Source organism: Azolla caroliniana, unplaced genomic scaffold (assembly GCF_043228905.1).
Source record: "Azolla caroliniana isolate FFs.n. ecotype wild unplaced genomic scaffold, voAzoCaro1.0.p SCAF_13, whole genome shotgun sequence".
In the NCBI taxonomy this organism is placed as follows: domain Eukaryota; kingdom Viridiplantae; phylum Streptophyta; class Polypodiopsida; order Salviniales; family Salviniaceae; genus Azolla; species Azolla caroliniana.
This window is the reverse complement of record NW_028230448.1, coordinates 14,468,298-14,491,221: the sequence shown is the minus strand read 5'-3', so window position 1 is coordinate 14,491,221 and position 22,924 is coordinate 14,468,298. Positions and strand designations below refer to the sequence as shown.

At 39.2% G+C, this 22,924-nt stretch overlaps 1 protein-coding gene across 4 annotated transcripts; it reads right to left on the bottom strand.

Moving 5' to 3' along the window:
- Positions 1 to 312: 312 nt before the first annotated feature.
- On the bottom strand, positions 313 to 19,788 carry LOC147856264 (WD repeat-containing protein PCN-like). Of its 4 annotated transcripts, XR_015530729.1 has the most exons (12): positions 19,392 to 19,788; positions 17,852 to 17,989; positions 17,426 to 17,714; positions 17,283 to 17,346; positions 17,092 to 17,205; positions 16,455 to 16,617; positions 16,197 to 16,365; positions 15,316 to 16,115; positions 14,950 to 15,119; positions 14,674 to 14,804; positions 14,518 to 14,594; positions 1,418 to 1,550 (listed from the first exon to the last, which is right to left on the bottom strand). XR_015530729.1 is itself a non-coding variant. In XM_087329662.1 (11 exons), the coding sequence occupies exons 2-11, from the start codon at positions 17,877 to 17,879 to the stop codon at positions 896 to 898; spliced, it is 2,361 nt and encodes a 786-aa protein (XP_087185788.1). In that variant the 5' UTR covers positions 17,880 to 17,989; positions 19,392 to 19,788; the 3' UTR covers positions 313 to 895. The 4 variants fall into 4 exon arrangements, 3 of the variants coding, with proteins under 3 accessions (XP_087185788.1, XP_087185787.1, XP_087185789.1); XM_087329662.1 differs by lacking the exons at positions 14,518 to 14,594; positions 14,674 to 14,804 and adding an exon at positions 313 to 1,181 and having other exon boundaries at positions 1,290 to 1,550; positions 17,426 to 17,731; XM_087329661.1 differs by lacking the exons at positions 14,518 to 14,594; positions 14,674 to 14,804 and adding an exon at positions 313 to 1,181 and having other exon boundaries at positions 1,290 to 1,550.
- Positions 19,789 to 22,924: the final 3,136 nt, after the last annotated feature.

Below are 22,924 nucleotides of genomic sequence, written 5' to 3'. Positions count from 1 at the left end.
AATTGAATGGGAGTGAATAATCATATTTTGCTTTAATATTTATTTAGTAATACCCATTCTACATGCAAATGGAGAAGCAGCTTCACACATAATTTTGCCATTGTCCCCAGATATCTCTCTTTTCCTGGATTGCTGGGAATTGAATGGGAGTAAATAATCATTTTTTGCTTTAATATTTCTTTTCTTCATCAATTAAACCACGTATTTACTTTCTCAAGAAAGTCAATAATACCAATTCCACATGCAAATAGGGATGCCAATAACCCCTTTTACCATATCGTGAAATATTAATATAAAGGCATACAATGGACAAAACTAAACTAAAGATTATGGTACTTTATTAGAAGCATTATGCAAGATTATGAAGGTCCAATGACATAACCCTATGGAGCAACAATCCATCCATCTTTATCTGCAAAAGAAAAGCCTTCAAAGCTAAACCTTAAATTTATACATAGCCAACAAAAATGTCAATGCCCAAAATCTTGCTAGAACTAAAATTAGAAAGCACAACTCTCTCATTGACAATCTAAATTAGTGCACCTACGCCTCATTGCTATTACACTTTTCTCACAATCAAGAGTGACAAACCACTGCAAAAATGTTGTTGGCTATTTCATGTCTTCCAAAGAGATGAAATCTTCGTGGTGGATTGTAAAAACCCATTCACCATGAGGAAGAAAAAAATGATTGGATATCTGCAGCCATCAAGCAAGAGATCCTGTCTTCAATTCCTTTGGATGACAGCATTACAACCCTGCTTCATACACGGAGAAGCCCACTTTTCCAATTGATAGTGTGAAGAAGCATCATAAATATAGTATGCTGTATTTGGGACAGCCAAGTTTGATATAGAATAATTCTCTTCAGCTGCTTGAATTGCAAAAAAATAAAATCACGTGCCATATAAATGTCGGTATACAGGAGGTGGCAATTGATTGATGGCTTCTAACCAGGGTTTTTCTACAATCACAATAGACTTGTCAGATAAATGACCCACAAATAGCACTGGATCCTTGAAAGGCACCATAATAAAGTTCCTGTGAGACTCTTTAAAACTCCCATTCTGGTGTGTTCTGGAATGCACAGCTCTATTAGAGACAATGGTTTCCTCACCAGCATTCAATAACGATACCTCTTCCTCAGGAACAGGCATCTGGAAGTCAATGAAACACATTGCCCTGTAAAGATATATGCCAGTTAAAACTCTTGTAAGCAAATATCCAACACTACACCTTTTCAAATAAAGGCATATATATTGTGAAGACAAAACAAACAATGATATTTACTTTGCGCTGTATGCAATAACAGTGGTTTCCTTTCTTGAAGGAGAGCAAGAAAGGCCCTGAATTCCTCCTGGAAACTCAAGGAAAGACTGAGGAAGCCTGCTTCCATGCTTTCTTGACCACTCCCCCATCCTCTTTGCCTCCACATCCAGGACATGCAGTACATTGTTATTTGTTGTTACAATCAAGATTCCGCTGCTTCCAGGGTGGAAAGTGGCAGCAGTCACAGAACCACCATCTAAAGGAGGAACACGCCAATGTTGCCTGAAAAAACAACATAATGTTTAGTGACAAGATTTCTCTTTTCTATTCGAGCTGTACCCTAGTGGTAAGCCACATTTTTATCCACCAGAACATCTAACTGAATGCAACTTTTGGTCTCATATGCTACTTTGGCCTTTAGAAAATATTATAAAACATTTAATTTCATCTCCATGAAGTCAACAACCCTAGTCAAAAAAGTTGAGGTCATCAAAAACTAAACTAAAGAAAGGTTGGGCTCAAGTAGTCAAAGAAGAAGTAAAAATGGAAATCAAAGCAAAAGATGAAATGGAGATGATGTGATGGCATGGTTAGATCCAAAACACTAAGGGAGTGGACTGCTGCGTGAGGAGACAGTAGAAAAACTGTGCAGAAAAAATGGAAAGAAACCCTAGCTGTTTAAAGTCCCTATCTCATTATGAGAGGTTTGTGACCAATTATTATTGATAAGTAATAGGCCACTTTGTCATGTTCACACAGCCAATGACCAAAAGTAATAAAAAGAATGAAAATGCCTATAACCCCTCAAATTGGAACCAAAGAGAGCTTTCACATGGAAGGGTCAAAATATACTAAAACAGGAGAGTCCTTGGGGCCTTTATCCCCAACAATCTTCCACTTAAAGGACCAAGGAGGCTCCTATAAGCTAAGTAACTCCCACCATCTGTATACATAGCTGATGTTGTGCCTTGGGTAGAGACTTTATGAGAGTATCTACAAGATTCTGTGAAGTATTGACCTTGATCAAAGTGATTAGACCATCCTCTACCACCTCTTTGATGAATTAGTATCTCACATCAATATGTTCTGTGTAAGCATAAAACATTGCATTCTTTGCCAAACATATGGCACTCTGGCTATTGCATCCAAGAACATGTGCCTTTTCAGGCATCCCAAACTCCCTGCACGAGCAAGCTAACTAAATGGTTTCTTTGGAAGCCTCTATCACTGGAATATATTCAGCCTCTGTAGTAGATAGAGCAACTATTCACTGAAGTCTAAAGCACCATGAAATAGCTCGACCTACAAGGGTGTATACATAGCCACTTGTGGACTTGTGTGTATCCATATCACCTACCATGTCCGAATTAAAAAATCTTTTTAACTCTAATGGACCGGTTCCATAACGTAGGCATTTTACCTTTGGTCCCTTCCAAATATCTCGAGATAGATTTGGTTGCCTCCCAATGAGCTCTACCAAAATTAACCATGAACTTGCTAATTCCAACAGCATGCGCAATGTCTAACTGTGTGGCAACCATAGCATACATAAGTGAGCCACAAGCTGATGCATATTGGACCATTCTCATGCAATTGGCTGCATCGTCATCTTTGGGGCAATCGTCCTTGGAAAGACTAACATTTGGCTGCAATGGCACTCCAAGAGGCTTAGCATCAGACACACTTTTTTCAATATGTATTTTTCTTGGGATAAATGCAAAGTATACTGCTGCCTATCCATTTTTATTTGCATACCAAGAATATGCTCAGCTTTCCCAAGGTCTTTCAATGAGAATGAAATGAGTTCAGCTGCTGTTTTAGAGCATTCAGAGTACTCTTTTTCTTCCCTGCAAGCACCATAGCATCTACATACAATATGAAAATAATTGAGTTGCCATCGTCATCCTTTTTAGTGTAAAAACAGTGGTCTGCGTGACTTCTTTTGAAAACATGTTAGAGTATAAATGTATCAAACTTTTTATACCATTGCCTAGGGGCCTGTTTCAACCCATATAAGCTCCAGATGCTCTTTTCCAGGAATGGCATATCCTTCTGGCTGTTACATGTACAGCACTTCGTCTAAAGCATCATGCAAAAAGGCTATTTTAACATCCATTTGGAATAATTCCAAATCTAAGGCAGCTGTGAGAGCAAACAAGACACGTAGTGTGGTCACCTTAACCACTAGAAAGAAAGAAAGACATATTAACATCTTTTAAGAGGCCAAAATGGCCTATAAGACCAAACAAGAGATTACATCTTAAGTGTTGTCTCGTTTTTTAGAACAAATCAAAATAAAATAAATATTACACAGTAAATAAGATGAAAAGAACAGAAAAGAAACAAAGGAATCTAGTTTTTGGCACATGTGAGATTCTCAAGTTAGATATATTGTAGCTTTTGACTTCGAAATATCTCTAGCATAGGTCGATCCAGAATGGAAATGTCTCTGAAGCGAGGGAAGCACCTACGATGGCGGGAAATAATGGCTTTCATCTGTCGATGACAAGGGTGTCGAGGTTGAGGTCGTGGTCCATGGGACCGGGGCCTATAAGCACGGCAAATTGCTATTGCCCGATTAATTGTAACCTCTTTGTTATGTCCTAGTTTGGAGCCCATTTGTGTATCCCGTGATTGACTTGTAGCATCAGTAGGAGTGATGGGGCTAAAGAAAGTTGTGATTGTTCTTTGTGGATGAGCTTGTGTGGTTGTATTCTTCAACAACTTTTCCCAATGTCTCTAGAGCTCTAGCAAGAAAAGTCCTAGGCATCGTTGGTCCTCATATTCCATTACCTTGCGTAGTGGGCCAAAGCCTTGTTTAAAGAGGCAATGGTATCTCCCTCCGATTTCATAAAAGACACTACAATGACAAACATAGTGTTCTTCAAATTCCACTCCTTGATGACACGATTGGCAAATTCTCTCTTCTAGAGGTAGTCGTGTATATCAACCTACCTCAATCTATAACTGATGTGATGAAGTTCGTAGCTGCCCTATCACACTACACAACGCATGGGATAGATGTATGTCCATATAAGGTGGCTTGATGATGAATCCATCCTCCGATGTGTGTAAGAAGTGTGTCTTATAGTGGGCCATCTTTGTACCAAGTGGTATTTTGGGGCTGATTCATGTTATTTTGTTTTCCAAGTTAATAATATTAGTTTGGATCACTCTATTCTTTTCCACTTTGATCATATTTAGATGGGACAGTCCAAGCTATATTGGAACGGCGATAGTGCATTTATACTCATGCCATGTGACTCGAACCATTGCTGCATTTCAGCATACCAACATACATCAAAATGCACCAAATCTAGCACATTTGGTTTACGAGAGATACCAGAATAATAAGAATTTCTCACTTGTTTGCCAAATAGACAATCATTACAAAAAACCAGCTTTGATCCTTTAACATCAAATCTTTTTAAAGCAGAAAGGACTTCAAGTCCTTTTTGGCTCATATGTCCTAATCTCTTATGCCAAAGCTCTAAACGAGAGTCGAATTCAGCAATAGCAAGAAACTTTCCAGGTAAAGCTTTGCATTGCAAACAATACAGAGTGCCCTTTTTGCAACCTTTCACAATAACCATAGATCCTTTCTTTAGTTTCCATAATCCACCACCGAATAATGTGGTGTAACCATGCAAATCCATCTGTCCTACAGATAGCAAACTTTTCTTTATGCCAGGTACATACCTAACATCTTTGAGCACAAGCTCTTGACCATTATCCAAAGACAAGTGTATGGTTCCAATACCATCAATATTGCAAGCACTATTGTTACCAAGATAAACTTTTCCATAACTGCCTGCATCAAATGTGGTAAAGCACTCCAAACATGGAGTAACATGAAACGAAGCCCCAGAGTCTACTATCCATGTCTGTGTCAATCCATCATCGATTGACAATAAAGCATCAATAACATCTGTTTTGGTGATTTGCATGTCTTGAACATGAGCTATAAAGGCATCACCTGTAATACAAAGTACATCACCATCTTCACTAGATAGGTCTTCAATGATAACATTTGAAGCCATATTAGCTTTCTCTGTTGTATTAAACTTATCCTCTTTGTTTTTCTTCTCTCCAACATTCTTCTTCCTTTCTAGTTCCATCTTCCAATATCTACAATCAGGTTTCTTATGACCTTTACGGCCACAATGATAGCAAGTGATATCTTGTTGTTTTCCTTTCCCTCTACTCTTACTTCTATTTCTTTGTCCTACATTTGGGTTCCTCTTATCATATCTCCCCCTAATATTGTATGCTGAACCACTACCTTCTCCGCTAGATTGTCTTCTAATCTCTTCACTGAGAATAGAGCCCCGCACACCATCGAAGGTCAAGGTGGGGCTATTAGATAGTGAAACAACTAATGTTTCCCACGAATCCGGTAAAGTCATAAGTAGGAAGATAGCTTTGAGCTTGTCATCAAAAGCTAGTAATCCTGAATCTTGTAGTTGGGAGAGAGTACCTGTGAATAAAGATAGATGCTCTGTTGCACCTTTCGACTCATCAAGCCTCATACTGACAAGTTTTCTCATCAAATGCACCTGATTCACAGGAGTAGTATTCTCATAAGTTTTCTTAAGTTTCTCCCAAACTTGATGGGCAGTAGTCAAGCCCTTTACATCTACAAGAATTTCATCAGAAACAGCCATTTTAATATATGTAATGGCTTTCTTATTCAGAGTGTTCCAAGCATCATTTTCCATGCTCTCTGGTTTCTTTTCTACGAGAGCATCTTCACAATCTCTTAGAAAGAGGATGCCCAGCATACGCTCTTTCCACAATTCGAAACCTTTTCCATCAAATCTCTTGATTTCAAAGAGGTTTTTCACTTCAGCTGAAGTGGAGGCCATTGCTCCCAAGATTTATGACAGATGCCTTCAGAAATTGAGCAGAATACCAATAGGAAAGGGTCTGACGGATTTTTTTTTTTATTTTTTTTTATTTTTTAAATCTGTGTTTTCTGCTGATTCTGAATCTAAAGAAAAACAGCAAAGTAGAGGAAAGAGATTTGGCTCTGATACCAGTTAAAGGTAAAGAGGGATGTTTGACGGATCAGCTATTGAGAGATGACGTTCAGCAAACAGGACTGTAGTAGAGATGAGAGTAGAGACACACAGATCTTTGGTGTACCCAACCGCCTTGATTGGTACACAAGAAAAAAGAAGGTTATTATATTAGTTAACCTTACATAGAAAGTGGTGTGTTCACATTATAAAAGGAGGTGTCCTGTCCAAGTGAACAATGTGTTCACATATACGAATAATTACCTAATTTGTGAACTACGGGCCTTTACACCTAACATAGTGGGCATCCTTGCTTCACTAAAATTGTGCTAGCCACTGCCTCAGACAAGCCCTTGGAAGATCACACTTTTCCTAACACGGATTCATAAAGTGCATAGATTCCCATTGCATATCTGTAGGAAACACCAAGGGCTTCTAGCCGTTGCATAAGCCGAGCACGTGGCACAGTGTCAAAGGCTTTTCGGAAATCCACAAAGCAACAATAAATCCTCTTATTATGGGCTCTGCCCTCCTCAATAAGGGCCCAGAGGGTAAATATGTGATCCAAAGTTGTGAACCCCTTCCGAAAGCATGCCTGTCCAACTGAACGGCAGCCCTTCCGCTCTGCCCATATACTCAATTCTGATTCTAGAATCAACCCATATAGTTTAGCCAAGTAATGGCCAATCATGATTGTCCTATAGTTGTTTGGCATCATGGAGTCTCCACTCTTGAGGATTGGCACAATGGTATGTTGAGTCTATCTAGTAGGGAAACCTTCACACATGGCTCTATTAAAGATGTGTGCTAGCAATGGGAGCAAGGTGTCACGGGCATAGATAAAGTGCTCACCCACCAATCCATCATGATCTTGGGCCTTACCAAATTGTAGCCGATCAATGGCATTTCTTACATTTTGTGGAGTAAAAAAGGTTGATTCATGTGGGCAAGAGCCATGTGGGTGGGGAAGAGGAGGTTGCCCTGGGATATCATATAGAACCTTTGCATATTCATGCCACACTTGAGGTGAGGTCAGTTGTGTGGTAGGTTGCCTATCATTAAACATTTTCCATGCTCTTTTACTTTCTTGTCCTAGAAACAAGCGATACAAATTATTTTCAAATTTAGCCAAATACAATCTCTTCTTCTTCCTTACGAGGCGTCAAAAGGTTGCTCTCATGACCCGAGTTACATCATGCTACAAGCATCTCCTTGTATCACGACATTCCCCATCATACCAACAATTTTTATTACTCTACCAAGTTTGGGGGGATTGGCCATTGTGAGAGGAAAGGCATTTGTGGTTGCTTTATGCAATGATTTTGACAATCCTTGGGTAAGTGCTTCAAGGGGTGCAAAAGGATCCAAATCGAGCCTGCCATTGTATACACATCAATTGTCTCGCGAGTAAGTAGACACTTAGCCAACGCACTCTCCTTAGCATATACATCCTTTGTGCATCCATCCTTTACCTTGAAGCGTAGACATGAATGATCTGCTACCAAGCCAATAGGTCTACTCGAAATAGTGAACTCTTTTATTTCAGGTATAAGAGATGGAGATCCCGTTAGATAATCGATTGTGCTTGCACCTCCTTTTGGGTTCCAACATGTCAAAGCATCTTATCTTGGCCATTGTGACAAACCATTATATATCACAAATCCATGCGCACTTCCCAAGGCTAGAAAGTGTTTTCCATATTCAGTTATAGCACTCATATCTTGAGCTTGTCGCTTTAGACCAACCTCTTCTGCCATAACTTCTCCATAAACAGCCTCATTGGTGTTAAACATAGTTGTTTGTTCATCCTTGGTTTGTGCATTAAAATCTCCTAACAGTATTATGTCCCCCATAGTGGCAAATCTTATGATATCATCATATAATGGTAGATATGGTGATTCACCTAGAGGTGCAAACCTTGAGTAGGCAGGTGGAAAGTAGCAAATTGCAATATATAACTCTCTAAGATCCCCTCATTTGATTCGTATCCACATGTAGCATGCATCTACATCCTTATGGACAACATGCACTCTATCATGGAGCTCCTTTTTGTATAGCATAGCCACTCCTCCCAAACCTCTAGTGCTTCCTGGTGTCCGAGGTTGGGGGTGACATATTGACTCCCATCTATATCCTTGTACCCAGGGAGTTTGCTAGCCATGCATTGGTGGGTCTCTGTATACATAGCAATATCTGTGTTTTTCAAGGTATCTTCAAAATATCCGACATCTATCCGTAGAGAGCCGTTGCAATTCCATATGGTCATGTGTAGGGTCTCATAGGCCATATATCGTCATGCGGTTCTCTTCTATGTAATAATGACCTTGCCATCTCTATATACGGCCCATTTTCCTTCCTTTCTTGCATCAAGCACTTGTGGCATGTTTTCTTTGCGGTGTGCCACGTGGGTTGGAGTGAGTTCGTCATCTAAGTATATTTTTTTCACCCTTGAGTGCTTTTCTTTTAGAGAGGAAAGCTTTTTTCTTGTCAATATCCATGAAGTGGATGATAAGGGCTTTAGCTCTAGACTCATCTCTTCCCACCCTCCATGCTGAAGCAAATGGAATATCTGATGCCCCAATCTTTGTTCCAAGATTCTTGGCATCTTCTTGTGGGCTCCTTTTCCGATTTCTTAGCCCAAACAGAGGACCAAACCTACTCTGCAAAAAACGTAACCTGCTCTGCAGAAAACCTTAAACTCTGCTCTGCAAAAAACCTTAGATTCTGCTCTGATACCAGTTTGAAGGCAGCACGAGGATTAGGGTTTAGGTAAAAAACAGAGAGGGAGAGAGTCTGAGTGAGAGAGAGAGATGCACGTTGTCTTGGGTACAAAGTGTACCTCTTTTTTGGTTTTAGATATTATGTATATATAAGTCAAAAGTGTGCTACGAGTGCGTTCACACTCGTGCACTAATAAAAGGCACGATGGCCCTTTATTCCCAACACCAACCAACCACTCGTACATGGAATGCATGAGCTTCTTCTTCTAATGCAGTATTCATCATTGCCATCCTATCCATGGATGTTCCTTTTTGCTTTTTCACTACCTCTATCCAAGGAGCATTTGCTTTAATTTTTTTGGGGCATGCTTAGCTTGAGCTTTGGCATCTTTGGCCATGTCTGCCCGTGTTTGCATTTCCTTAGTGACATTGGCTTTCACTGTAGGGATGCATCTTTCCACTACTTCTTGTCCTTTTTCTAAATCCACTTTTATTGCTCCTAACGCAACCTTACTTGAGGATATTTCATCCTTAAGGTATTGTGTCATGTCATCCTTGAGCTCTAAGTCTGTTTTCTTCACATGGCTTATTATGTCTTTCCGCATCTCTTCTAATAACTCAGTCTTGAGAGGCATACAACTTAGTTTTTTGTTTCTCTATCTCCTTTTTTATTTCTTCTTTTAGTGCTATTTTTATATCCTCTCTAATAAGATTGATCTCTTGCACAATCAAATGGCATAATAGATCATGTTTCCCATTTTCAACATCAAATGGGGCTTGCGTTTTGGGTGCCTTGTGTGCCCTTCTAACACTATTTGAGATAGATTATATTATCGTCTTCAGAGGTCAAATATGACCTATGAGACCAAAAATATTACATTTCATGTGATACATGTGAAAGTGAGTAGTGACTCTCGATGTTCAAGAACTTTACCAATGAATGTTGCAATCGAGAGTGCACATTGTGGTTGTGAGAGGAATTCATGCAAGGATTGGGCTCAGTCAAAGAAATGTGGAAAGCATGGTCGAATATGATCAAAGGCAAAGCATTGTATCAAAGTGTGATACCTCGTGAACTTGTTTAGGGCAAAGTGTGCATAGCCGACCACTCTCATCACTTGTGCCCCAATGCCCTGTCTCACATCGCAATGCATGTGAGCTAAGTCGCATGGAAGCCAAGGTTCGAATGGCAAATAACGATATGGGCTCTAACATGTATCGATGTGTACGATTTCCCTGTTCCACAAAGAATATGGTTTTGTAGTTAGGTGCAACATGTGTAGTATAATGTGTAAAGCGTGAGCCTCCACATTTGTCCCATGTCATGATACATTGGCGTTGCAAAAAGGCCTCATTTACAGAGGAATCTAATGATGCATCATGAAGCAAATGTCTCACATCCCATCTACCAAACCATTTTACTATATCTTGCATCCAACCGAAACACAAAATTTTGCTTTTATGCATCTTTTGGATCTTTCACAGAGAGAGAGAGAATATAGAGAACCAAAGGCCTTTATCCCTAGCAAGAAAACCTCTTGGAAATAAATCCCCAAATTTTGGGCATATCCCTTAGCAACACTTGTTTGGAATGGCCTTCCTACCTTTGGGCACCTCAACCAAACGCTAAGTATTATTTGCATGCAAGGCTTCTATCTCTTCCTACATGGCTAACTCCCACTTGTTCTTGTGCTCACATAGTTTTGCCTCTTTATCAAGAAGAGGCTCTCGCTCATCTAATAACATAATGTAATGTATAGAGGGGTCATATCTAGTCACTTCCCTCCTTGGACGTATAGATCTTCTTACCCAATGATCCACATTATCAGGCAATGGATCTACATCAGGAAGTACATTAACATCTTCATTGTTAATAGTCTACATATGCCCATCAGGAGCGTCATTTTGCCATTGAACATCATCTGGCTCAATAACCACTAGCTCATTATCTTTATCAAACACATGTGGTGGATCGCTTCCTAACAAATTTAACTTGTGGCTGTACATGCTGAAATTTGACTCTTTTATGGTCACACTTAGGAACAATCATTTTTACGCAGACTTGCCTCATTAAATACAACATCTTGGCTGCATATTACCCTCTTGAGTTGAGGTAGCCAAATCCTATAGCCCATTTCACCTTCATCTCCATAACCCATAAAGTTTCCTTTCATGGATTTTGCATCTAATTTGCTTCTCAATTCAAACCTTATATGCACAAAAGCATCACAGCCAAAGATGCATAGGTGGTCAAATGAATCTGGTTTGCCAAACCAATCCTCTTTAGGAAATGCGACCTTTTCCGAACATGACAGGATCTATTGCAAACATGTGTTGTAGTTTTCAAGGCCTCTCCCCAAAATCCATGGGGGAGATTAGTTGTGGACAGCGTGCATCTTACCCTCTCATATAAAGTCATGTTAGACCTTTTAGGCCCACCATTTTGGAAGACAGGCTGCATGGGACTATTAGCTCTCTTTTAACACCAAGATTTTCACAAAATCTATTAAGTTTAGAACTTGTAAACTCACCCCCATTATCTGTGCGTAATCATTTCAGCTTTCTACCTGTTTAGGTGGTCACAAATGCATGAAATTTCTTAAATGCAGCCAAGCCTTCGTCCTTAGATTTTAACAAATATACCCAAAGCTTCATATAGTAATCATCAAAAAAAGAAATAAAATAAAGAGCACCCCCCCATAGGTTTTGTGGACATTTTGCAAACATCAGAATGAATGAGATCAATCAGATTTGTCTTACGAGAGACACTAGAGTAGTAGAAATTCTTTACTTGCTTACCATATTGGCATTCATTACAAATATCAAGTTTTGACCCTTTAACATCAGCATTGTCCAAATTACATAGTTTATCAAGGCCTTTTTGGCTCATGTGGCCAAGCCTTTTATGCCATAATTCTATATGTGAATGGATTTCAGCCAAAGCAATAAACTTGCCCATCAAAGATTTACCATGCAAGCAATACATAGTCCCTTTGTACCTTTAACAATTAGCCTAAATCCTTTGATAAGCTTCCATGGCCCTTTCTCAAAGAGGGTACTATATCCATGCATATCCATTTGTCCAACAGACTAAGCTTTTCTTGATGCTTGGCACATACCTTACACCATGCAAAACCAGCCCGTTAGTACCATCCACTATGAGATGAATTGTGCCAATACCTTCAATAGAGCAACCATGGTTTTTTCCAAGCTATAGATGTCCATGGCTGCCGACATTAAAGTTGTAAAACACTCCTTAATAGGAGTAACATGAAATGATGCACCTAATCCACAATCCATGTTTGTGATAAAGCATCATTCAAAGTAAACAACGCATCAATTAGATCGTTCTTTGTAATCTGCATATCCTATGCATGAATAAAAATAGAAGCACCATTAACTTCAACATCATCTGCTGCCATGGTAGCACAAAGAATATCTTCTACATTTGATGGCACCTCAATTATGACACTAGAGGCCACATTGGCCTTCTCTATGTCATTGTCCTTAAAGTGGTTATGTGCTTCATTCTCGCTGTCCTTTTTCTTCTTGTCTCTTGTGTTCTTCTTTATCTATAAATCAGCTTTGTAATATTTGCAATCAGGCTTCTTATGACCTTTCCTACGACATTGATAATATGTCATTTCAGCCTTGCTTTGCTTTTGCTCCTATTCCTATGTACATTTTCACTTTTCTTTTCTGTTCTTCCTCAATCCACATTTGTGAACCATTTCCCTCTCCACTAGCTTTCTTCCTAGTTTCGTCACTCAAAACTAAACCTCTTACGCCATCAAACGTAAGATTAGGGTTATTCGAGAGTGAACAACAAATGTTTCCCATAATATAAGGTCACCAACAAGAAGATGACCTTACACTTATCATTAAAGGGAGATAATCCGGAGTCTTGGAATTGTGAGATTTATGGTGATCAATTGCACTTTTTGACTCATTAAGTTGATACACACCAACTTACGCATGAGATGCACTTGATTTATAAGCGTGTTAATTACATAAGTAGCTTTCAGCTTCTCCCATACCTCAAAAGTAGTTGTGGGGCCCTTCAGATCCACTAAAATCTCATCTGATACAGCCATCTTGATGCAAGTGATGGACTTCTTGTTTAGTTTCATCCATGCTACATTCGTCATATCTTCAAGCTTGACTTCAAGAAGTGCTCCTTCACAATCTTTAAGAAAGAGAATGCCTAACATTGTCTTTCCATAAATCAAATCTACTACCTTCAAATTTCTTGATCTCAAACAAGCTTTTGAGATTAGATGAGGTAGTAGTCATGTTTGCACTTAAGAGTTCAAAAGAAACTCACCAAAAAAGGTAAAATCACTTGTTGTTCTATGCACAATCACCTGATGAGACAAATTCTTCACGACGAAACTCTCTAGCTCTGATACCAGTTGAAAGAGAGATGATGATGTGATGATGTGATGATGTTGTCGGATCCAAAACACCAAGGGAGTGGGCTGCTGTGTGAGGAGACAAAGTAGAAAAACTATGCAGAAAAATGCAAAGAAAACCCTATCCACTAAAAGCCAAGTATCTCATTATGAGAGGTTTGGGACCAATTATTATTCATAAGAAACTTTTAGGTCATGTTGGCATGTTCACACACGACCAATGACCCAAAAGTTATAAAAAACAATGTAAATGCCTATAAACCCTCAAATTGGGGCCACAAATATAGTAATATTATGTCTAAAAAGCTCTCGAAAAGAGCTTTCACATGGAAGGGTCAAAATATATTAAAACAAGAGAGTCCTTGGGCCTTTATCCCCAACCGCTTTTATATGTAAGGGTCAAAATAAACAATGCTTCTCTACGGGGTTGACGTATGGGTAATAGCATTTCTAGGTCAGTTTGGGAAAAGTTTGACAAGGTCCAAGCGTTTTCTTATGAGCTTTCTTCAAGTCAAGATAGAAACAAAATGCAATCACCAACTGCTTGAGATAGGATCACTTCCGATTGAGATTGTGGGAATGGGGCGGTTATGACATACAGCTTAAGCGCCAAAAAAACTTCTCAAACTGATTGTCTAAGGTTGAATGGGAAAAATGTAAGGGAACGCCAAAGACACGTAATAAAGTATTGAGTTCTGAATGGAGGCAATCTTTGGAAAAATGAAACGCATTAGACAATGCTTCATGATGCCTCAGTAGATTCCTAAGTAAATAGGGAAAAAGTCACTTAGAGGATTACTTCGTCTACATAGGGGGATTGGAGGCAATCACATCTGCCAACTTATCAGTCCATCCCACTATCCATCGCCCACCAAGGCATTACTCTCACACGAGTCAACCATCTTACCCTCAAGCGACAGGATAAGATTATGCAATAGAGACAAGAGATTTGTACTTACCACAGTGACCCATTGAGCACTGAACCGGTTACCTATCTCTCACCTTAAAACCTTTGTGCTCCCCCACAGCCATGTATATCATGTTTGCCATTTTACCTAATATCATAGAGAACCACCCATACATCTGTTACCTGCCTCACCTTTTCCTCTCTTCCACTTCTGAGTGATTTGCAAGGACCAAGTCAGCTTCAAGGGTGTTACCCATCCTGCAGGCTAACTGTACAAAAGATTATAGTTCTTTTTAAGTAATATTTCCATATTCCTCTTGGATACTCAAATATTATTGTTTGCATTACATAATCTGCCTGATAGGTCAGTTTCAGCCTTCACCACATATGTTAATCTCGCTCTCCCTACCTCCCTCATGAGCTGTACTGCTTCCAACTGTGATAGCACATAATGATGATGTGCTACAAAAGGGCTAAGGCTATTCCATGATAATATAGCACAAAACAAGAGCTTATTCATTCTGTGCTTTAGACTGTTCTGTTCTTTAATGTGAAAAAATGGCTGAATATGAATAGCATAAAACCTGAGACGATTGCACAGAAAATATAAATCAATAAACTTACAGAAACGTTTCAAGATTAAAGACTGTAATGTCGCCACCAGCATTAGATATTGCGAGCCATTTACCATCTGAACTTGTGTGCATGGACTTAATAGGAGAAATTGTAGTGTGTGCTTTATCCCTCTCGATCTCAAATTGATGTAGAACAATACATGTCTGAATATCTACAATCTGAAAATTTGTCAAACAGAGAAACATCAAAAATTGACCCAAAGACTCCAAAGAATGTGTACTTTTAAACTTATTGATCAGTTCTGTATAGTCACTAAATGCAGTATGCCTTTATGTGATTCTCAAAGTTCCAATTTCCTATTGGTTCTAAATACAGGCAAGGAATGTGTGACATTGATCAAGTTAATTAGCTTACCCAAACGGATTGATTTGAACAGGCTAAAATAAGTCGCTTCAAACCACAAAATACCATACATTGAGCTGGTGGAATATTCACTGGCAGCATTCTCTTTGTTATCCCCCACATTTTTGCCTCAGCCAGACCAACCTTCTGCTGTTGTTCTAATTCAAATACCCTAGGTTTTGAATTATCTGAGAAGGCAACAAGTTGTCCACAATCAGATAAGGCACTGCAAGTTATGTTTTCTGCAGATTTGCACTTTATTCTGGCAAGCAACTCCGGTGAGGAGCCTTTCACTTTCCCAAAGTGTTTAGGATCATAGGAGATTTTAGATTTGCTGAAACCATGCCCGTTAGTTATACCATTGTGTATACACTTGTGATGACCATTCACAATTTTCTGCCTGCCATTATGATGAGGCAGTTCTTGTGATTTCCTCTTGCCATTAGACATGCTCTCAAAATATTTGTTTGATTCAACTTCAGCCTTACTTGGTGGGTTCACCATGATCTTCCAAATCTCTAGCTCATGATCATGTTGTGCCATCATAATAAGGCCATTGTGTTGTTTAGCAGCAAGTGTGATTGGGGTTCGCTGGGGAGCATAACAAACATCATGAGGATGGAAAGCAATAAAAGCATTTGCAGGGTATGTGTAAAGTTTCGCATCATTGCCGCCAGAAATCAGCATCGGAATTCCCAGCTGATCCAAATTGAATTGATTCTGCTCCATCCAGGACTTCAATTTCTTTCTTACCCTCCTTACTGGCTTAATTTTCAATGATTTAATCTTCAAATCCAAATCATTTCCACTTTCTGAAAGTTTACCAAAATGGAATCCTTGAATGACACATCATAAAATTCAAAGGACAATCTCAAATACACAAATCTATATACCTGCAACATGAGGACAAGCGACAACCAATGCATTAACATCGTGGCTATGAGTTCTTTTACTGCCAACATAAACCCACCTTTCACCTAGCCCAATCCCTATATCTACTTCAGCGTTTTTCATTGTATCAGCCAGGATTTTGCTTCTGTGGACATGCTGATATTGCACAACCTGCATGTTAAGATATTAATAAACCTAGCCTAATTTTAATGTTCTACAGCGTAATGTCAAAAATATGAGAAATAATAATACATATTCACCTGTCCATCAGCCCCAGCTGCAAAAACTGACTGATTACTTGGTGAAGGAGCCAAAGACAAGACATCTGCTTTATGGTCTGTAAAAGCTTGCAAAAATGTCCCCTGCTTTCCATCCCAAAACTGGGTGCTTCCTGAACTATCTCCACTCACTACAGTTCCATCGCTACACAAAATAAAAATAAAAAAGTTGAGTTATTGCAGAGGATATTTTAGGCTTCTGATCTACAAAGCATCAAGCTAAAGTTAAAGCCCATTGCATTCATTTACACACAGTACTTTGTTAAGGTACCTCTAGGAGGCACTTCATATTTTATTTAGAGTTTTCATTTTTGGATTTTTCTTTTTTCTTACAAAGGATCGTGTGAACTCAGAGTGCTTTCACTTTTTTTATGTTAGTTGTGGAAAGGTTTCTACACATAATACCCAGTAACAATTTGAATTGACTGCTTCCAAATATCCGAAAGTTAAGTTTGCACTAGCTACACTTATAGCCACACACACAGTTTCCTGTAGGCAAAGCTGAATGTTATAAATACATACTCAAGTTCCATACTGAACTCAGAACAAGAGGAATTATCTAATAATGTTAGTTTCATCACCAATTTGCAACACCGCTGTCCGTGTAGTTGTTACTTACTTTAATGATAATATAGACCATATACAAAGACTCGAATTGCTCCCCGCAACTCCCAACCCAGCAGTTATTCGATAAATTTCTCGAGATACTCGTGCATCCCAGCATCTTATGCAGCTGTAATACATATCTAGCAAGTTATGGCAATAGAAAGTTAGAACAAACAAAAAATTAAGTTAACCTCCACCATTTACCCATCAGAACCACCAGAGAAGATTCTATTGGCATCAACACTCCACGCAACACTCAAAATTCGACCTGCTCAAAACACACGAAGTTTAACAATAATGTTGAGATTTATATGTAGTTGAGCAGTATAAGAAAAGCAATGATATACCTTCTATACGAGGAAATGACTTTTTGTAGGTCAAGCTTTCCCCATCTTTAACTGTAAATAACCGCAGAGAACCATCATCGCATGCAATGGCCACCCTCATTTCTCCCTCATTTTCTTCCTCATCTTCACTATTATCCTCTTCATTTTTGTCATTTTCACTGTCATTATCCGAACTAAGAGAACTAGTTTCCTCAGGACTAGCTAGTCTATCTGATGCACTAGCAGTAACAGCAGCATCAGGCTCAAGTACTATTTGCCAGATAGACCCTCCATATGAGTTCAAGACCTCCTGCACACAAAAACCACCTTCGTGCTTGCACGTTCAGATCCTCAACGATGTATTTTCTTCCTTAAATCCCAGAAACAAAAAGCTTTTGCATCAACTGTGTTAAGACTTCTGAGTTTCCAAACAAGAGAAAAGCCCACCTTTGGATGTAGAGTTGAAAGATCCCATTCTGATATGAACCCATCAAGACCAGCAGAAAAAAGGCGTCCCCATGTACAAGTATTCGAAGGAGACCACATGAGGCATGACAAACTTGCATCCTTTTTACCTGGAATTGTCTGAAATGGAACACGAGGAAACTAACTACATGTATGAATCTATTACCATGAGGCCAAAATTCATAGAATTTGAGCCTCTTGATTAAATCTACTATAGCTTCAAAGATCAATAGCAATGAGTTCATGTGAAATAGAGAATCACTAGCTTCACTAAAACATAACCAATGTTCCCGCATCAGTAAAGGAAGTAAAACTATTAGAGAAATGCAGTTATATAATACCGGCATTACTGAAATAATATGATAATTCCATGCACAAATTTTTATAGTTGTAGTAGTGATAAGGAATGATAGTACTGATTTCAAGCAAAATAAAAAAACTATAAAGATTCCATGACATATTCCATTGAAATGATGTGATAAGGAATGATAGTACTGATTTCAAGCAAAATAAAAAAACTATAAAGATTCCATGACATATTCCATTGAAATGATGTGCATCTTACTCATAATTGTATTCAGATGCAATGGGCAAGATTCAAAATGCATCCTCAGGATACCACAAAATTTTGAATGGAAATTGCTAGAGCTCAAATCAAACAGAAAACACCACCATTAAGCAAACCAGTGTTTTACTGCCAATGGCACACAGTGCCAAACCTGCCAACTCACACACAGCTGCCCAATTCAAAAATGCCAGGTTTACTAGGATTTTAGAAGGTTCCGTATTTATGTATTTACATATTTGATAGTGTAGTAGATCTTCCTGATAGATATCTATTTTTAAGGTAGGAATAAGTCTAACAGGAAAAGCTTATGCAGCGGAACACACACACACATTCATCAAACCTTTCTATAAATGTAGACATCCAATTCTGAGAAAAAATCAGAAAAGTGGTAAAGTTAGAGCACGTACATGCATTCAAATCTAGGGAAGGAGAGATCTTATATAAACAGGACGATTTTGACATGTATGGGGGGGATTCTCTATTGTGTAATTTTTGGGGATTTGGGGAGTTCTCGGGGAAAGTCTTCACTTTGGTAGGAGAAAAAAGTGACCTGCTCACATCCTGGAGTAAGGCGTCCTTGGATAATATATCATTCTCAAGCAATTACAACTGGGCAATCCATGTGGTTGCCCCCAAGCATATATAGGGCAGTTTCTAGTGTATTATGGACGATATTCTTTTATAACTTCACAATACCGTCCATCTGGACAATATTTACATTCTCAAGCAAAATTCAATTGAATGCATCATCCATGTGGTTTCGCCAAAGCATGTATATAGGGTAGTTGTTCAAGTGCATTATCAAAAAATGAGTTTTTACAAGTATACAATGACATCAATGTCTCAAGCAAACCCCAACCAGGTGGCATGATCCATGCTGCTATACCTTGGTATACTTCGGTCGATTTCTTTTCCCAATGTTATTCTTACCAAAATAAGCATAAGAAATCTTACTAGTTCACAATGCCATCCAACAGAGCCGGAAGAGACAGACCATATCTCAATGGACCCATTTCCACGGCCCGAAGCGATAACGTTGCCATCCACGCTTGCGGCGAGGGCGACCACGGGAGATGGCCTCCAGTCCACATGCTTATACCTGTGCAACTCCAGCATATTCTCGGAAGAACAGACAGACAAAGGGGGAGAAACGGAGGAAGAGGGCATGGAATTGGCAGAGGAAGGAATATGTATATATTTATTTATTTATTTCTCTCTTTCTGTGTGTGTGTGTGTGTGTGTGTGTGTGTGTGTTAGTGGGGGAGGCAACCAAGTAGAAGGGTTGGGGCTGAGACAGAAAACACAGTCATGGATCCCACCCTTCAGGATGCCCTAATGCTCTACATCACTACTACTATGTACATACTACTACTACTACTACTACAGATACCTCCTTGTGAAAGAGGAGAGAATGAAAGACCTGGGTTTTGGGGGTTCTCTAAGAAGCCTACTTCTTGCAACCTAGACATGCCCCTGAGTTTTTCTTATTTCCCTCGGTTGTGCCCTTCCCCAACCTAGACACACCATTTGAGCGGTGATGATCATACGATTGATTGATCTATCCCTTTTTTTTCCCTCTCTTTCGTCCAACAGGTTTCATTGTGGGCATCTAAAAAAACTCGGGGGCTTTCACGGAAATAATGAAGAACGCGTGAGTACATCGGAGTTTTCCCAATGTTTCTTTTGTACCTATCCTAAATCTGGACCATTTGATGTCCTCTAGCTTTGATTATGTTGTTGCGTCTATCATATCTCTCTTGTGTATTGTTGTTTCTAGCTCGCATGCATGTTCGTGTATCGCTCTAGTCGAATGGTAATGTGTATAGTTGTGTAGCTTTGATGATGTATACTGTTGCTTTTATCCGATCACTCTTATATATTATCGCTTTAGTTGGCTCCTACGTATTATACATCAAATCATAAATAGGGTTGGTGAGGGAATCGCGGCCACTGACAGTGCAAGTCGCTCAGCTGATTGCGCATGCAATCTACACCGTCTGATTTGGATAAGAAAGAATGCGCAAAAAAAAAAATTGACTGAGGTTGCCCAACTCCAACCGTGCAGGTTGCCCAACCAAATGTATCATTTCGACCAAAATCTTCAAATAAGCATGATCTTGAAACTTAAAACTTACAATAACATATCAAACGGTCACAAAATCCACCATTAAAATTTCCAAAATCGACGAACTTCACCATACTTAACATAAAACAAATAATCATCTTAAAAGTTTAAAAACATAAAACTTAAAACAAAATTCAACTTATAACATACTTGAAACATAAAACTTAAAACATAAATCAACATATGACATACTTGAAACATAAATCAACATATGACATCCTTTTAACATAATTCCACTTTAAACATCGTAAACCAAAATGCACTAGTCCACAAAACCACTCAAGCTATGTTTATGGTTGATCTAGAGATGATGGCAAGATGCGGCCACAATTCTTGCAACCATTAGCATTTGAGTCCCTTCAAGCATCGAATCTTCTCTGTCTCACATATTGGTAACTGTCTCCTAGTTCGACTTGCACATCTTTACATTTTTCCGATGTGTGCCTTGGAAGCGTTTGGGGAGCTACCAATAAGATATTGTAAAATGTTGATTGATGCTCCTTTGTTCGCACCAATTGCTTGCTTCCGCCTTATGGATCCACTGTCTTTTTCATTGGTTGGTTCCAGTGCACCAACGTGATACCCCACGATCTGTCTCATTTCTTTATAGGATGCCATACATGCCAAAACTTGTGCACGATCAAGGGATTGTAACCCTTGCCTAAGACATTGAATAGTTACCTCGGTCATTTGTAATTCCAACTCCCATTCCTTTATATTTGATGCACATTGGTTTGTCTCCTTGACTGGTTCTACCTTTGTCTCCACTTCAGTTTCTACGAAATGGTCATTGCACATATGGGCCGCGTGATCTATAAAAGACAGCGACCCACATAAATGTGGCATGTGCCTCTCAAATATCATCCAGATGTTGAGTTATATGCTTACATTTACTCGTAGGGTCTTGGCAATCACAATATGAGCATTGGAGCGATAAATTATACCACACAATGGGTTTTGTCAAGCTCAATATTTTTAACCAATATCGGGGCTCGTCCACAATATGCACCGTCGCATCATTAATTTCATACCTCTATAGTATCCTCTCGACCTCTTTAAGTCTTGTTGTTTGATCCCTACAAATTGCACGGGGTGCAAATATACCACTCTCACATATTTCTTGTCGTTGTTTCTACCATTCAATAACGGTGCCTCCGACACAAGTGCCAGTTTCACTGTCCTCGATTAAAACATGCACAAGATCGGTAATTGATTGGTTTATTCTCCCTCTCAAGGCAATATATTTGATAAACTGCCAATGTCTCTCCACAATATTGGTAGTGTCAACATGTCCATAGTTGAACATTCTACCAAACTTGGGCCACAGTTTCCTCCACACACATGTCAAGCCACACCATCCTCCTTCTATATATTGCCAAACACCTGGCTTGTTTGCTTATTCTACCTTTAACTCCTCACATCAGGCACTGAATGTGGATTCCGTAATGCATTGCATGAGTTGGCACATCCGATTATAAAGATGGGTTGTCTCAGTTGCACTTACCTTTGGCAACAAGTTGTCCACCCATGTTTATTTGGTGTGGAACCGACACAACAAAATTCGACAATGTGTTTGTGACCATTGTCCATTTGCAACAATCCAAGATAATCGGACTGTTGCAACCACATTACTTATGGCATTATATAATGACCAACTTTTTTCGATGACTACCGCATTTGACTTCATATTGGGCATCCGTGCGAATATGAATCTCAAGCAAGTTTTTAAAGCTACTCGCTTATGGTTTGACCCCTTATTAGAACTCCATATCATGTACCATAATGGGATACCAAATCCCATGGTGTTTGGGCACAATTGCATATAATGGCAACCCAAGTTGGTTTGTTTAAAACGTGGGGTCGATTGCCCAAGAGTTGTTTATTGACAATCGCTCACATATCTTTAATATCCATTCATCTTGAAGCACCAAGATGAACGGTTGCCTTGCAAGAACTCCATACTCATCGGGCACGTAAGGTTGGACATGAGCCACCTTCCCAAAATCTTGGAGTGCATAGGCATCTTACATCATCAAACACCAATCAACCTCTGACATGTCACTCCCAATTTTTAACTTGTTGTCCATGTTATGGACCTCCTTTGGTATCATAAAGAATATATAACTCACAAGATCTAATGGACTAGCCTTGGACTTATGATACCCTTCCTTACACATGCTCATCCATGCCACATGTTGTGCACATCGAACATAAAAAAGGTCATCTTTGCAACCATGCATGTAGATTGAGAGGTGCATCCATTGCGATTGCGCTTAATGTTTCAAACATTACCTTAACTTGACCCGATAAATCTTTAAGCATTAAATCGTACGTACCTCTTGTGAACACAAAATACCTGGTT